This window comes from Miscanthus floridulus, chromosome 16 (assembly GCF_019320115.1).
Source record: "Miscanthus floridulus cultivar M001 chromosome 16, ASM1932011v1, whole genome shotgun sequence".
Lineage (NCBI taxonomy): Eukaryota > Viridiplantae > Streptophyta > Magnoliopsida > Poales > Poaceae > Miscanthus > Miscanthus floridulus.
In genome coordinates, this window is record NC_089595.1 from 12,364,978 (window position 1) to 12,379,380 (window position 14,403).

General features: G+C 44.4%; 2 protein-coding genes across 2 annotated transcripts; both read right to left on the bottom strand.

The window, feature by feature from the left end:
- Positions 1-1,506, bottom strand: LOC136510284 (uncharacterized). The gene is made up of 4 exons (XM_066504793.1): positions 1,370-1,506; positions 571-1,252; positions 415-519; positions 1-324 (listed from the first exon to the last, which is right to left on the bottom strand). Exons 1-4 carry the CDS (start codon positions 1,504-1,506, stop codon positions 1-3), a joined length of 1,248 nt encoding a protein of 415 aa, XP_066360890.1.
- A 7,043-nt stretch (positions 1,507-8,549) lies between these two features.
- Positions 8,550-10,275, bottom strand: LOC136510285 (uncharacterized). The gene is made up of 3 exons (XM_066504794.1): positions 10,225-10,275; positions 10,034-10,138; positions 8,550-9,008 (listed from the first exon to the last, which is right to left on the bottom strand). The coding sequence occupies exons 1-3, from the start codon at positions 10,273-10,275 to the stop codon at positions 8,550-8,552; spliced, it is 615 nt and encodes a 204-aa protein (XP_066360891.1).
- Between the last annotated feature and the right edge of the window lie 4,128 nt (positions 10,276-14,403).

A 14,403-nucleotide genomic window follows, 5' to 3' on the forward strand; every position in this document is an offset into this window, starting at 1 on the left:
CTACGGAGTGTACAGCGCAGAGTAGTGGCACTGAATTCCCTCATCGGTGCAGTACGCCGCAAACTCAGCAGCCGTGAACTCACCGCCGTTGTCCATGCGTAGCACCCGGAGCTTGCGGCTGCATTCCTTCTCGGTAGCTATTTGGTGGCGCTTGATGGCGTCCGCAGCTACCGCCTTGGTGTCGAGTAGAACCACCCACATGTAGTGGGACATGTCATCGACAAGGAGGAGGAAGTAGCCCCATCCTCCAGGTGTGGCCGGAGTCACTGGTCTGCAGAGGTCGGCATGCACGAGCTCCAGCTTCTGCTTGGCGCGGAAGCTCTCCTAGCGGGGGAAGGGGAGCCGCCGCTGCTTGGTGAGGATGTAGGTGTCGCAGAACTGCTCCACATGGTTAATGCGTGACATGCCCCACACCATCTCCTTGTTGTCGAGCAGCTTCAGGGCCTCGAAGTTGAGGTTCCCAAAGCGCTCGTGCCACCGCCATGCGTCATCATCGCGGCGGGCTACAAAACACACAGGCTACACCACCTGCATATGGAGAACATAAAGGCGATTGGTGCCTCTGTTCACCTTGGCGAGGAGCCGATGATGGCAATCCCAGATGTGCAGTATCCTGTGCTCTATCTCCACACATGAGCCATTCTCATCCAGCTGTTGAGGCAGGTTGTACCCGTGCACCAAGAACAGGGTATGATCCTCTGCTTCTTGTCGCAGCTCAACACACCTATGCACCAAGAACAGGGTATGATCCCCCTCCTCTGCTTGCGCGACATGAGCCTGCCCACCGCGGCATGGAGGAAGGTGGTAGTCCTTGGCCCAATGGCCGGTCCAGCCGCTGTAGAGGCAGGTATCATCCCGGGTCACCTTGCGCTCGGCGGCGGTGCCGCCATCAGCACCAGCCTGTGCCCGAGGTCCTTTCTCCTCCTCCTTCTTGCCACTGCGTGGTCGCCACCGAGGGGCGGACCAGAGCTGGAAGCCTCGTCCTTCTTCTTCTCGAAGGCCCACCACTGCTCGGTGGTGTAGAGCAGCTTGCCTCCGGTGGTGCTCAGCTCGGTGGGGCACCTCCTCGCGATCTTGCACCACCTTGATCCTCCCGGTGACCTCCTCGATGGAGAGCGTCTCAAAATCGAGAAGCGTCTCGATCACCAGCACGATCTGGGAGTACTTCTTGGGGATGCAGCGCAGGAGCTTTTCCACCACGCGAGCGTCGGTGATGTCGGTGTCGCCGTTGCGCGCCATCTGCTCCTTCAGGCTAGAAAGGCGAAAGGCAAAGTCCTTGACTTGCTCACTGGGGTTACAGGTGAGGCCTTCCCACTCCTGTCAGAGCTGCTACAGCGTCGCTCAACGGATCTGGTGGTCGCCGAGGCACACGGTGGCGATGGAGTCCCAGGCCTCCTTTGTCGTCGCCTTGTTGGCGAGGGAGGCGCCGATCTCTGGCGGCACGACAGCGCACAACGCCTCCCGCGCCCGCCGATCATCGTGGAACTCGACATCTCCGAACTCCATCGTGTCCCAGATCTATCGAGCCTGCATCTTGACCTTCATCAACAGGCTCCACTCGTGGTAGTTGATCCTCGTGAGCATCGACCACGGCGTCCCTGCTCTGGAGTCGCGGTAGACAGTCTTCACCACCGGCTGCGCCACCGACGAGCGGCTACGGCGTCCACGCCGCCGCTCTGGTGACGACGACTGAAGATGACGCCCTGCTAGGCTTCGCGACCCTCCGACCGGCTCCCGCTCCATCTCGACGCGCAGCGCTACAGCCGCAGCCGCCGTGGCTTGAGCCACAGCCGCCGTCTACCTAGCCGTCTAGACCGCTGCCGCTGCCGCTACCTCTGCAGCAGCAAAGTGCGTCGCGTGAACGTCGGCCCCTGTTGCTGCTACACCACCGGGTTCCTCACCGCACCGGCAGCGGCGGCGGCGGCGTGCGCTCTCTCGATCTGGCTGGCGGTGGACATGGCTGTTCACCTCAGCTCTGATACCAATTGTTGGCCAGGAACGACGAGATGAATCTCAGATTCAAGTCGGATCTAGAAAAGCCAGAGGGCAGCTTGGCCTTAGCTGCTCACACTACTACAAAAAGCATTTTTAGGGGCGGCTGGTAACCCTTTGTAGGGGCGGTTTGGCCAGCCGCCCCTACCGAACCGTCTCTACAAATCATGCATTTGTAGGGGCGGTTCCCAGGCCGTCCCTACAAATCGATTTATAGGGGCGGTTGGTGATTGAGCCGCCCCTACAAATAGATTTGTAGGGGCGGCTGGTATTACGAACCGCCCCTACAAATCTATTTGTAGGGGCGGCTCAAGAACCAACAGCCCCTACAAATCTATTTGTAGGGGCGGCTGTAGTACCAGCCACCTCTATAATACCTATTTGTAGGGGCGGTTCAATCTAGAACCGCCCCTACAGTACGTTTTCTCACCAAAAAAATTCAAATTTACAATTCAAATTCGACCAGAACTGTTTGTTTCTGCGTATTCCGTCCAGCATCCGTGTTGCCGAACGCCCCACGACCAACGTTCCGAACCGTGTTCGCGTTGCCGAACGCCACGCGACCAACGTTCCGAACGCGACTACAAGCACAATAGTATTATATAAAGTACAATTACAAGTCCAATTCATAATGATATATATATACAATCTATCATTAAATATACAAATTTCATACACATTGTTATCAACGTCCTAGAGCTAGCCTTTCAGTCTCACGAAGGTGTTGGTACTAAGGATTTGTACCTAAGTCAGACTCTCGATCATGGTAGGCGCCTCTGACGTGTACAATCTGGTCCAATATGAAGTTGCAAAGGTCGCCGACGAGCTCTAAGAGTTGGTCATCCTTGTATGGGTCTCTTTTTATTCCTTTCTCTTCTCTCCACTACAAGAAAACAAGTTTTAGTTTAGTATTTCATACCATTTATGAAGTTTTTATACTACGGGTGAAGAGGTTCAAACTTACCCTTAAGGGGTGTCTCCTGTAGGCACCGGTGTTACTCATCATAGAACATATATAGTATCCACAATGTACACTCCCAGGCCTCTGCTTGGGGCACTGTGTGTTTTGCATATGAAAATATTAGGTAATGCTTTTGACAGCCATGTAACGGAGTACTGAAGAAGTAAGTTACACTTACCGCACATAGTGTTTTTATAGCCAGCTTTTCCTTCCTCGCTGGATCATGCCTTCCGTGATGATGAGAGACATAGAACCTAAATGCCCTGTTCGAATTATTTTAGCAAATACAACTTGTTAGTATGCATAAGTGAACGTTACAAGTATGTATACAGACATATAAGCTAATGAGGATTGTCGATATGTATACGTCTTGAGAATTGATATGAAGTCTTTGTATGTCGCCGGGTCCTTATCTATTGAATCAAAGACCCATGCCATGCTCTTCCCGACATCGACGGCTATACAAATCCAGTGGTTGCTGCATGGATTTAATCATAGAACTAGATAAGCTCTTTTACATCGAATAAAATATATCGAACATAGCTTTAAGTTATAGTTGAAATTACTCGAAGTTGTATGGTAGCCATATAGTAGAGTGTTGTTGGAGATTTTTGAAAGCCAGAGCAATGTATGCCGCAACCTTAAGGGACTCTTCCCTTAGCTTCGCACTATGGATGCGCTCTTTCTCCCGAAGAGTCTTTGTAGCTGCTAGCTCTTTGGCATCCAGTGTCCACCGTTTAGGGTAATTAAAATTTGTTTGGGCTATAGCTTGAGGGTCTACATACCCGGCTTTCACACTTGACATTTGTTTGACAATGTGCACTTGCATTCTACAAATCACGGCGTGGGTTAGTTACAACAAAATTCAAAGATTACATTCATATCATATCGGGAGGACAAGGACTTACAGGCACCACGTGCGAATTAGATTCATCTCCATTTCTCCCAGGTGAAAGCATGTGTGCATGTCATTGAAGTCAAAGACAATTTTCCCGGCTGGGCTTCCAAATGTGCCGGTGGAAAAGCATGCTTGTATGATATCTATGCTCGTTGGGAGAACACGCAAGTACCAATCATGGAACCTTCTCATTCCAAGTGGTAGGCGCTGGATGTCCCGGTTTGGTAGGAAGGGCTTGCCTCTTTCATATTTTTTCGGGCAATCCTTTGACCATTCGATGGCATCAACATTTGGATACTGCTTTGCAATTTGGTGAAGTTTGCTACTGACGGCCTCCTCAGAACCCCGTGATGGGACTTTTTTAACTTGGTTTTCAGGCTTGAACTAATCATGGGAATACCACTTGGACACCGACGAGACATCTTTGATCGGAACATAAACTAGCCTTATGTGGATTGGAATCTTCTTTCGGAGTTCCCATTCAGGCACGTCCTCATCTTCTTATGCATCACCTTCTTTAGGAGGCACTCGTTGTTCATGTATCGGTTGTGCTTATTGAGAAGACTGTGGCATCTCATGATGCACTTGCCTGGTACGAGCTGGAGAAGGTTGTGGCATCTCATCAGGCACATGCTCGATAGGAGGCGGGGAAGAATGTGGCATCTCAGGAATGTGGGGGTCACGAGACGGTGAAAATATCTCCTCGGCCTCAACAACTCGCTCCAAATTTGGGAGAGGGGGAGGCGGTGAAGAAGCAGTCAATATAATGTCCCATTTGTGCCAGAGGATGAACTGCCCCATAACGTCTCCGAGTAACACCAGCCCCTTGGGAGTTGCGTAGTCTATCCTCCATTGCATGAACTCGGGCTTCACTGTATGCACCTCGACCCTAGTGTAGTCTGGCGGTATGTTATTATTGTGGTGTAAGCCACCGGGAGGATGTGCAACACCCGTTGCCACCTCCATCACAGTGTTCTGCCGGCCACTGAGAAACACCAAGGTGCAACTAGTAGGTTCCCGTATGAGATCGACTGAGGTTGTGGCTGCAGTGGAACCTTGGCTGCTAGGAACTTTCGGAGGGCTGCCAACTAATGCCAGTTCTCCCGGTGGCGTCACTAATATACGTGGCTCCATAGACATTCCTTGCTCCTCCAGCACCTTCGCAACTAGAGCCTTCACTTGGAGCTCAAGACTAGTCTCCCAGTCTCGGCCATGTTTCTTGTACATGTGCCTGTCCTCTTCGAATCCTTGCTTCCAAGTCATCCTTTTCCCTAGCCCGCTGGTGCGGCCTGTGTGCTCCTTGTTTCCCAAGCCAAGGCTAAGCTCGTCCCTCTCTCTGGAAGGATTGAATGAGCCCTTCTCTTTGTCTTCAGCATATTTCAGTATCCTTGATACCGCCTCTTGGGTCTCTGGCTTATCAAACTTAAGATTACTGCCAGATGGTTCTATACTCCTCGCATATATCCAGTTCCTTGAGCGTACCTTCAACTTCGTCACATCGATATTCCTAGCAGCTATGACCTCTTCATCCATCTTTCTAAACTGCTCTTCCTTGGCATAGTAGCCACCGGGGCCTAGATGATGGTGGTGTTTGTTCCTCTTCGCTAGCTCGGTGTTACGAGCACTGAGCTCCAATGCCTCCGCTGAAGTCTTCTGAGCCACGAGCTCCTCCCATTGACTAGGAGTTATTTTGCTGAACTCGTTGAAGGGAGTTAACCCCTTTTGGATATACTTCGTGTTAAGCTCCGACCTCCAACGTCGCAATGACTCTCCCATCATCCTGATAGCATTTTTTTACCAATTCGTGCTTACCCTCCGGAAATCTAAAATTGACCTTCAGCTGCCTATCCCATAGTGCATTCTTTATGTTCTCTGGTACCTCTTTCCAGTTAGGGATTGCTGGGTTCAATTTATCTCTTACTAGGGCCCCGATCGCATTACGGAATCGTCCTCTTAATTCCTTCGGCTCAAGGATCTCTCCTGCTGGCCCAACCTCCGTTATCACATAGCAAGCCTTATCTGGATATAGATTTCCTTTTCTATCCCCTTGTTTCCTCTTAGGCTTGGTAGTCGTGGTTGTGTCTTGAGTTTGTGGAGCAGAGGCATCGTGATCCATCTCTGTGGTTGTTGCCTCTGCTCTCCTTTCCTCTACTCCGTCTTGTCCAGCGAGATGTCGCGGACGTCGACGTCGTCTTTTCTGAGTTTCAGGAGGGACCTGTATATAGGACAGGTCAAAGTGTTAGCAGAGGTAACACAGCCAAAGCTTTAGCAAAATTTACAAGCTAAGGCTTCTTCCCTACCTCCTCGTTCGGGTCAAAATCCTTGTCCAAATCTTCCTCTGTTGGCCTCCTTCTTGCTTTAGGTGGGAGAGGATCCTCGGGACTTTCATATCCCTCTTCTGACTCATCATCCTCTTCTTCTTCGCCTTCAGCAGCCTCTCCTTCAGGGCCTTCCTCCTCGTCACACTCCTCCTGAGTAAGCATCACTTCTAGATCTTTTTCTACCTCGTTATCGAATTGTTCCTGAGTAAGCTGGTCCTCTAGTGCTTGCTCCTCAAGGGTTGGCTGCTCATCATGCTCGGGGCATCGAGCTGCACGGTCTGTTGTCCGTGACATTATTTCGCGCTTTGTTCTAAAAGATGCAAGAAAGTGTGCTTTACGTACGCGAGAAGGTATAAGAAATCAAAAAGGTCTATAAACCAAAGTAGTCCTATAAAACAATAATATAAAAAAACAAGAAGTAGCAGTGGTAGAGGCCTCAGAAACATGTCAATCATCATCTGATCTTGAACTTGGAGCATCAAAGCATCATAACAGAGAAGAGAGGAGAAGGTAATGTAGGGGCGGCTGCTAATGATGCCAAGTTCCTCACAAGTTCTTGACCATCAGCTCATATTCTATATAATGTATGGACTTGGACAATTTCATCATCGGCAAAACAAAGGAGAGGAGAGGAGAGGGGAGATTTGGCAAAAAAAGCAACAACTGCTTAGCAAACATAAAGCAGTAGATGATGGCAAAACTAGCCAAAAATAGTAGTGGCCCACTGGTCCTATGCCCCCAAGCTACAGCAATGCTAAGATTATCAAAAAAAGAGAAGACTATTAGAATTGTACAACAATTAGTACAACAATTAGTAGCCAGACTCCATCAGAAGAAAGAAGTAAAAGTTTACTCACTACATAAGTAGAAAATACTCTAAACAGATAAAGGTACTGATAACAACTACTTGAATTTAGTATGCAGGGAAGGCACAAAATGAATAGGCCAAAGTACCAGGTGAAAAGGGAAGGCACAATCAATAAGTACCACAGCAATTGACAGTCAAATTCAAATATTCTAAAAGCAGGGGGAAAAGACAAGTAGGATGCATCTGGCAATGAAATTGCCCTGAAAGTGCTCGAATGATCAGCACAAGATATACAACAATAGTAATGAGGGCCACAGCAATTGTTAGAGAAGTTTGACCTAGAACATAACTAAAATGACCTACATTTTGGAAGAATGAGGGCCAGAGAGGGGTTGTTAAACTCTAAATTACTCAAATATTTTAACCTCAAACAATGCTACCTGTAATTGTCCTCATGCAAAGATACACTTACATAGACAGAAACTCCAATAGTCATTTGGAGCACTAGGCACTAGCATGAAGGTCAGATTCCATAAATAGATTCTACAAAGCCTTAGTAAAAAAGAAAGAAACATGTCGTGCACAACTATCAAGTGAGAGCTTTCCAAGCTGTTGTTGGGAACACCACAAGGGCAAAGGGTTTTTGTGGCGAAAATTTTCATCACAAAAGCTTATTTTTTCGCCACAAACAAGCCTTTGTGGCGAATTTTTAAATCGCCACTAGTCGCCACAAATACTCGCCTCACAGATACTCTAGTGATGAATTTTTGTTCCCCGCAAATGACCATACTCATTAGTGACAAATTGTACTGTCACTAGTAACGGGACCATTTGTGGCTCATTCGTTGTCACAAAAACATATGCATTAGTGGCAAAAAATGATGCCACTCATAATGTTTTTAGTGGTGATAATAGTTGCCACAACTATACAGAATCTATGGCAATATAATTGTCACAATTACCATTATAAAAGTGACAAATTTTGTGGTCACTAAAGACTACATATTAGTGATAGAAGTTTCGCCATTACTTGAGTTTGTCGTGTCGATGCTTGTTCTCACTATTAAATTATAATTGTGTCTAATTGTTTACCACAATATGTATGGGAAAAAGTGGTAACTTGTTAACACAAATACTTTTCATTTGTGATGCAAACTAATCCTCACATGTAAACTACGGTGGCAAACCTTTGTCACAAAAAATTATCTTTTTGTGAGAACTGACAAGACAAAATGTATCAATAGTTTCATCACAAAAAAGCATAGCATTTGTAGGAAAATATTAGTCTGGACAAGTTTTGTCACAAGATAAGTTTCAATTGTGTGAAACACATTAGATGTTGTGGCGACAAAGTTATCATTATTATCCTTGTTGTAGTGACAAAAATAGCTCAACAAATGTACATTATAGCAATATGATTATTTCAAATCTGCACCAATAATATTTATTTCAATAATTCAAATTTGGCATTAAGCATTACATAAAACTAAGAACACTCAAACCTCAAAATAACTCTCTTGACACTACTTTAAAGTCTCACAATAATTATTCAACTAAAGTGTTTAAACTCTAAGATGCTGGAGGCTGTGAGGCACCAATGCGTGCAATTAATGCAGCCATTTGATGATCAAGTTGTTCCCTCACTAGGCGAGCAACTTCTCCACTCTGTGCTTGACGCAAAGAACTCATCTCATCACATTGGGATTGTTGCTCTTCTTGCAGTTGTGCATTTGTTTCGACCACCGTGGAAACTTGGCCTTCCAAAGCTTGTGCTCGTTGCTCAGCAGCCTCAGCACGTTGCTCAGCAGCATCTGCACGTGCTCGAGCTGCAGCTTCACGCTGTTCTGAAGCCTCAATTTGCACCTGCAATCTGATTCTTTCCTCAGCCACTCGGTTTACAGCACGAATACCAACACCACGTGAATGGTTTGGCTTTCGACCAAGAACTAGTGCGAAGTGCTCCACTATTGGCACGGGCGCAGAAGAAATCTTTTCTTGATGTATCCCAGCAGCTTCATGTAGTTTGGTCTGCAAAGCATGAAAAACAAACTAATTAAGAACCCATATACTACACAGCAGGCAAAAACGTTCATGTAAGTAAATTAGACATTATTGTCTACAACATCCTCTAGAATAGTCTGAAGCACCGGATCAAATCTCGGTATGATGAAAACTATGCAAGATGATAAGGGTATGATTGGTTTGTTGCATATATGCCAGGTAGGCTCACGGGATTCAAGTTAGATGATTAGTTGGTTGTATGGCTCCACGGGCCTAGTTCTGTTCATGCAAAAACTCTCTTAGCCTAGCTCTCGAGATACAGGGATTTTAGGTGTTTCTTCAGAGCCTGGCTCGCCAGATGCGAACAGTTACTAGGTAAGGACATTATTAGCATATTTTAAGTGATATTAATGTACTTCAAACAATATTAAGCATGAGTAAGATAAATTAAGAGCAATAAAAAATGGTTGCATATAACAAATACTACCGTGATTGTGTTTACTTGCCTAATTTCTCGTGCAAGCAAACAAACATCATCTCAGCTCGACCCTCTACTGGATGCAAGCAACGAAACATGGTAGTGTTGTATTTACCCAAGCTATCCCTCGAGGGGCCTGCTCCTGGATACGAACACAACCAATCACACTCTAAGCGGCCAAAGAACACTAGCGTAGGATAGTGTAACATCCAAATGTTCTCAGAGTTGATACTGTTCAAAAAAATCTACAAACATGTTATCTAATAATTGAAAATTGCAGACAAATTAAATAATATATGAAATTTACAAACAGCTTAATAAAACGATATTGTTCATGATTAGAGATACTGCAAACTTTTCGTAGTGCCTAGACTTTTCAACTCATTAAATGAACAATACAGAGACTACATTGCAGAGATAATAACCATGAAAAAGTCATACATAATTCTACTACCATACTTTTTCATACAAAAAACACACCACTTCCACCTAATCCTAGTTCAAAAGGTAGGATACAGATTGACAAATGTGAAACCCAAAGATGCCATCAAGAAGGGAAGTAATATGGTCATACCATTATTTCTTCACCTGTTGGAATGGACCATGTCCCATCAGCCTTTTGATATGTAGCCTTCCAAACTTGCATAGCAGTAGGCCATTCACCAGTTTCTGGGTGTCGCTGCATTAGAATAACAAAAGCATATATTCACTAATACAGAACGATGTGTAATAGAAAAAAATCTGCCTAGTAACTATTTTCCTCACCAGATCGTAAGCGATTTGAGCAATTGATCTAGTTCCTACTTTGGACCCCATCTCTTGCTTTCCTCTGTTGATAGAGTTTTGGTTGCTCCTTTTCTGGTTTACAAATTGCATAAATGTATCATTAACAATTATGCAGCACTGTAATTTAGGACATGAGTTGTATGTACCTGAAAATCATCATCCGTCCACAAATTCCTAAAATGGTATGTCGTGGTAAAGACTAAACCTCGTGATTATTTTGACACTCCTCCCACTGATGAAGAAGATGCCACTACTAAATCAAGTAAATCCAGTCCTGAAGCTTGCCAAGAAAATGAAGTAATAACTGTGCCGAATCCAAATACAATAGAAGATGATGACACAAGTATATTGGACACACCTCAAGTTGAAGCGGAAGCTGAAGGTATGCCTGTGGCTGTGGAAGGTAATCCGATACTCCATTATGAGGGTGACGTTCAGGATGAAGATGAGCAACAAGAATCTGAAAGTGATGACAGCGAAGGTGGTGAGTACATGGATTCAGATGACGAAGACAGTGAATCGGAAGAATAAATAGATAACGACTAGCAAATAACTGATAATGAAGCTGAAATTTCTAAAGGGAATATATATATGAGATGCAGCTTCATCTCCTTGGTCACTTGCTTTACAAACACTACACAGTAGTGTCAAACAAATAAGCATTTAGGATATCATGGTCACTCTGGCATTTTCAGCTATGTTTTATTTCCTAATACTTATCAGTTTTCCAAGCCCTGGTAATATGATATATATTCATGGTCACTAATTTTACTTCCGTTCTGGATCCCTACAAGACAAACTTGTGTCTTTTTGTTCCCACAACCAAATTAACTGGTACATAAAGTCACTAAAACCTAAGATAATAGAGGTCTAATTTGTACTTCAATTACATAATTACAACATAATATACTAGTATTATGTAACTAAACATAACTAAGGCATTTCCCGTATGCAATGACCAAGGTTCAAGTGCCCAATCAATGCCAATTAAACATCACTAAGGCATTTGGCAATTCAGTGTCTAGCCTACATTCAAACTCCAGAGAATCGAATAGGCAAATATGGTGAATTGATCAAATAATCTAAACTGGAGAGCAACAGTGCTTACTATCCAATCCTATGACCTCGGATGAGCCGCAGTGTTAGGTCCCTGGCCACACGAGCCGCTAGCTGCACAGGCGGCCCTGAAGCTCCAGTGCTCCACTACGGACACGCCCGAGCTACGACCGCCCACCAAACACGGCCGCCCGCCACACGCCTGAGCGGGCTGCCCGCATCCCTGCCCATGTTGACGCCCGCAAGATGACCATACCCGGCTCACAGTACGGCGCGAGCAAGTGGCTCGGCGTCTTCCTCCTCGCGCGCAGATGGCCGCGGCTAGGGACGCAGCGAATCCGACCTTTTGCGAGCTCGTCGAGATTGGCGGCGGCGACCGTGGGCGAGCTCGTCGAGTGCGAGGCGAGATTCGGTGGATCCAGGTGGGAGCGGGGATGGCCAGAGACCATGGGCGAGCTCGTCGGCGCGGAGCAGAAGCATCGAGCTGGGGGCGGCCGGAGACACTCGTCGAGATAGGCGGCTGCGGCCGTGGGAGAGCTTGCTAAGCGCTGCACGTGCGAGCTTCGGTGCAGCCATGGGCAAGGGCATCGACGGCCGGCGACTATGGGCGACCTCGTCAGCGCTTGGCGGAGCTCTAAGCTTGGGGGCGGCCGGAGATAAGGTGGATTTTGCTCGTCCAGTAATTGCAGCTGTAGAAAACGGAAGAAGATAAGGTGTAGTTTGACTGACAAGTGGGACCCATGATAATACAATATTTGCCACTAATTATTTATCATACGGAACCCATGTTTTTATCACTAATATAAATATTATATAACAAGAAAATTTATTTTCTCACAATTAACTTGGTAACAAGTGACAAAAGAATATTTTGCCACAAAAATTTCTCAGTCATCAGCTACCATGTGGCGAAGCAAAATTTTGTCACATATTAATGTACTAATAGTGGGGGGAAATTTTTTAGTCACAATTAAGATGGTAAATAGTGGCAAAATACAATTTTGCCACAACATTTTCTCACTGACCTTGAACCGTGTGGTGATATAATATTTTGTCACCGGTAGATGGCAAAACTGTGAGGAAATAAATATTTAGTCACAATTAACCTATTTATTAGTGACAAATTAATGTTTCATCACTAAATTCGGCACTGAAGGTGCATCCTGTGGCGATATAGTAGTTTGCCACTAATAATCGACGCAATAGTGATGAAAATTAGTTTGGCCACTAATAACATGGGAATCAGTGACAAATTAAGATTTCGCCACCACATTTTATCACTGATGCTCGGTCTTCCTGTAGTGGAATTTTTACTGAAATATGTTAGCTCCATCTCATATGGAAGAATACTAGAAAGTAGAAAGTGACTTGCATACACAATTACTGAAACCAGAAGTTTTCAATCAAGATGCATTCAGAATCCTAGTTCTGGAAAAGTTGCAGCTTTAAAATGAAATGGGTGATGTGCTTACTCTAAGGATAGATGATGGATTATGAAGTATTAGTCTCCTAAAGTATATCATAGTTGTTTCTTTTTTATGGCCAGAGAACACTACATCCCAAATACACCCAAATGAGTGAGACAGACTTAACCTACAGACTTATGTTTCAGTGAGCCCTCTTGCACACTTGTCACATTTTCTGACCTAAATCAATACATTCACAAAGCTAAAAATCAAAGAGAGTGATACCCCTCAATGTGCACTAACACCATTCTCTGCATATTTGGTTCAGCAAACATGTCAAAAACTACATATAACAAACATGACTAACAAAATTACTAGAGGAAACTAGAATCAAGAACAATAAAAATTAAGCATTCCAAAAAATACTTATTCCTAAAAATTATCTTTACTGATTTTCAACTCAAGTTTATCTAGTAAAATTGTAAGAGCAGAAAAGAACTATTTTAGCTTATAGGAACGGTCCTTTTGCAGGTTGATGATGTACTAGAGTCGAAGTTAGCAGCTGCAAGGTTAACACATTTCTGTTAAGTTCAAATAGGAGCCATGTGTCGAGTGGCAGTGCAAAGAAACATATGCAATAATTGAATCACTCAATTTAGCAAGCATATGAGAAGAAAAGGGCTGCTGGAACTATATACCAGGGCCAAAAATATATAATAGCTAAAAGATCATTGTTTTAAATGGTTGCACATTGTTGTCGGCATCAGCACATTGCTTTAGATGGTTTCAAATGCCTTACCAAGCAGAGCAAGCAGGTTGAATTAACATGACATTGTTTTCTCTAGTTGGACACTGAGTTCACCATCAAACTCGCCAAATCAGCTTATTTCTGAATTTTATTTGAATGAACTCTAATCTGAATTTTCTTTAAGCAAGGCAACAATTACGAATTTATTTATGTTGGTGATTAATTTCTACAGATTTGTATGGTCAATACATGAAGAATATGACTTCTAATATCAATGCACGCTGCCAAAAGAAGATTGCACACCGGATAGAATAGAACTTCCTTCATCTTTCATCGTTTGGTCAGTTACCATGTTCAATGGATGCCCACAATCACAAGTATTTATGGAAAGTCTAAAATAGGCAATAATGATATTGGGAGTTTGAGATGTATAGGACAAATGGCAACTAGCATTATGTTTTGTTTTCCTATATCAAGTTACCACATGTAAAACTAGTTTGTAGTAATTCTGACTGACTGATTACTATTTTTGGTTTTCTGAACTTTCGGTTTCCTTATCAAACAGTAATGTGTGCTTACTGATTTTTCAACTCAACTTTACTGATTTTCAACTCAAGTTTATCTAGTAAAATTGTAAGGGCAGAAAAGAACTATTTCAGCTTATAGGAATGGTCCTTTCATATAGAATCATTAAACATATAGAAGATCAGAGATTCATAGATCAACCAAGTCCAAAAATGTAACCCGTAATGGATCCCTGGAACCCTGACCCCAAAATAAATCCTTATTCTAGGAAAGTAACCAAGTGTATAAGAATGGAGCAAAATAACTTGATTGACACGATGAACTTTCCTAAATCTGGCTGTGTGGACGTTTAGGTCTGCAACAGATCAGAGTGCCACAGAAACAACGCCTCAAAAGGCAATATGCAGTAAAATTTACATTATT

What these genes read in the sequence shown, in the direction of transcription:
- LOC136510284 (XM_066504793.1), bottom strand. Translation starts at nt 1,506, where the DNA reads ATGGAGTTCGGAGATGTCGAGTTCCACGATGATCGGCGGGCGCGGGAG. An exon ending in TGGGACTCCATCGCCACCGT is followed by an intron (nt 1,253 to 1,369) that starts GTGCCTCGGCGA and finishes TCGCCTTTCTAG; the next exon opens with CCTGAAGGAGCAGATGGCGC. An exon ending in ATCATCGGCTCCTCGCCAAG is followed by an intron (nt 520 to 570) that starts GTGAACAGAGGC and finishes CAGGTGGTGTAG; the next exon opens with CCTGTGTGTTTTGTAGCCCG.
- LOC136510285 (XM_066504794.1), bottom strand. Translation starts at nt 10,275, where the DNA reads ATGGGGTCCAAAGTAGGAACTAGATCAATTGCTCAAATCGCTTACGAT. An exon ending in CTCAAATCGCTTACGATCTG is followed by an intron (nt 10,139 to 10,224) that starts GTGAGGAAAATA and finishes ATTCTAATGCAG; the next exon opens with CGACACCCAGAAACTGGTGA. An exon ending in CAACAGGTGAAGAAATAATG is followed by an intron (nt 9,009 to 10,033) that starts GTATGACCATAT and finishes CATGCTTTGCAG; the next exon opens with ACCAAACTACATGAAGCTGC.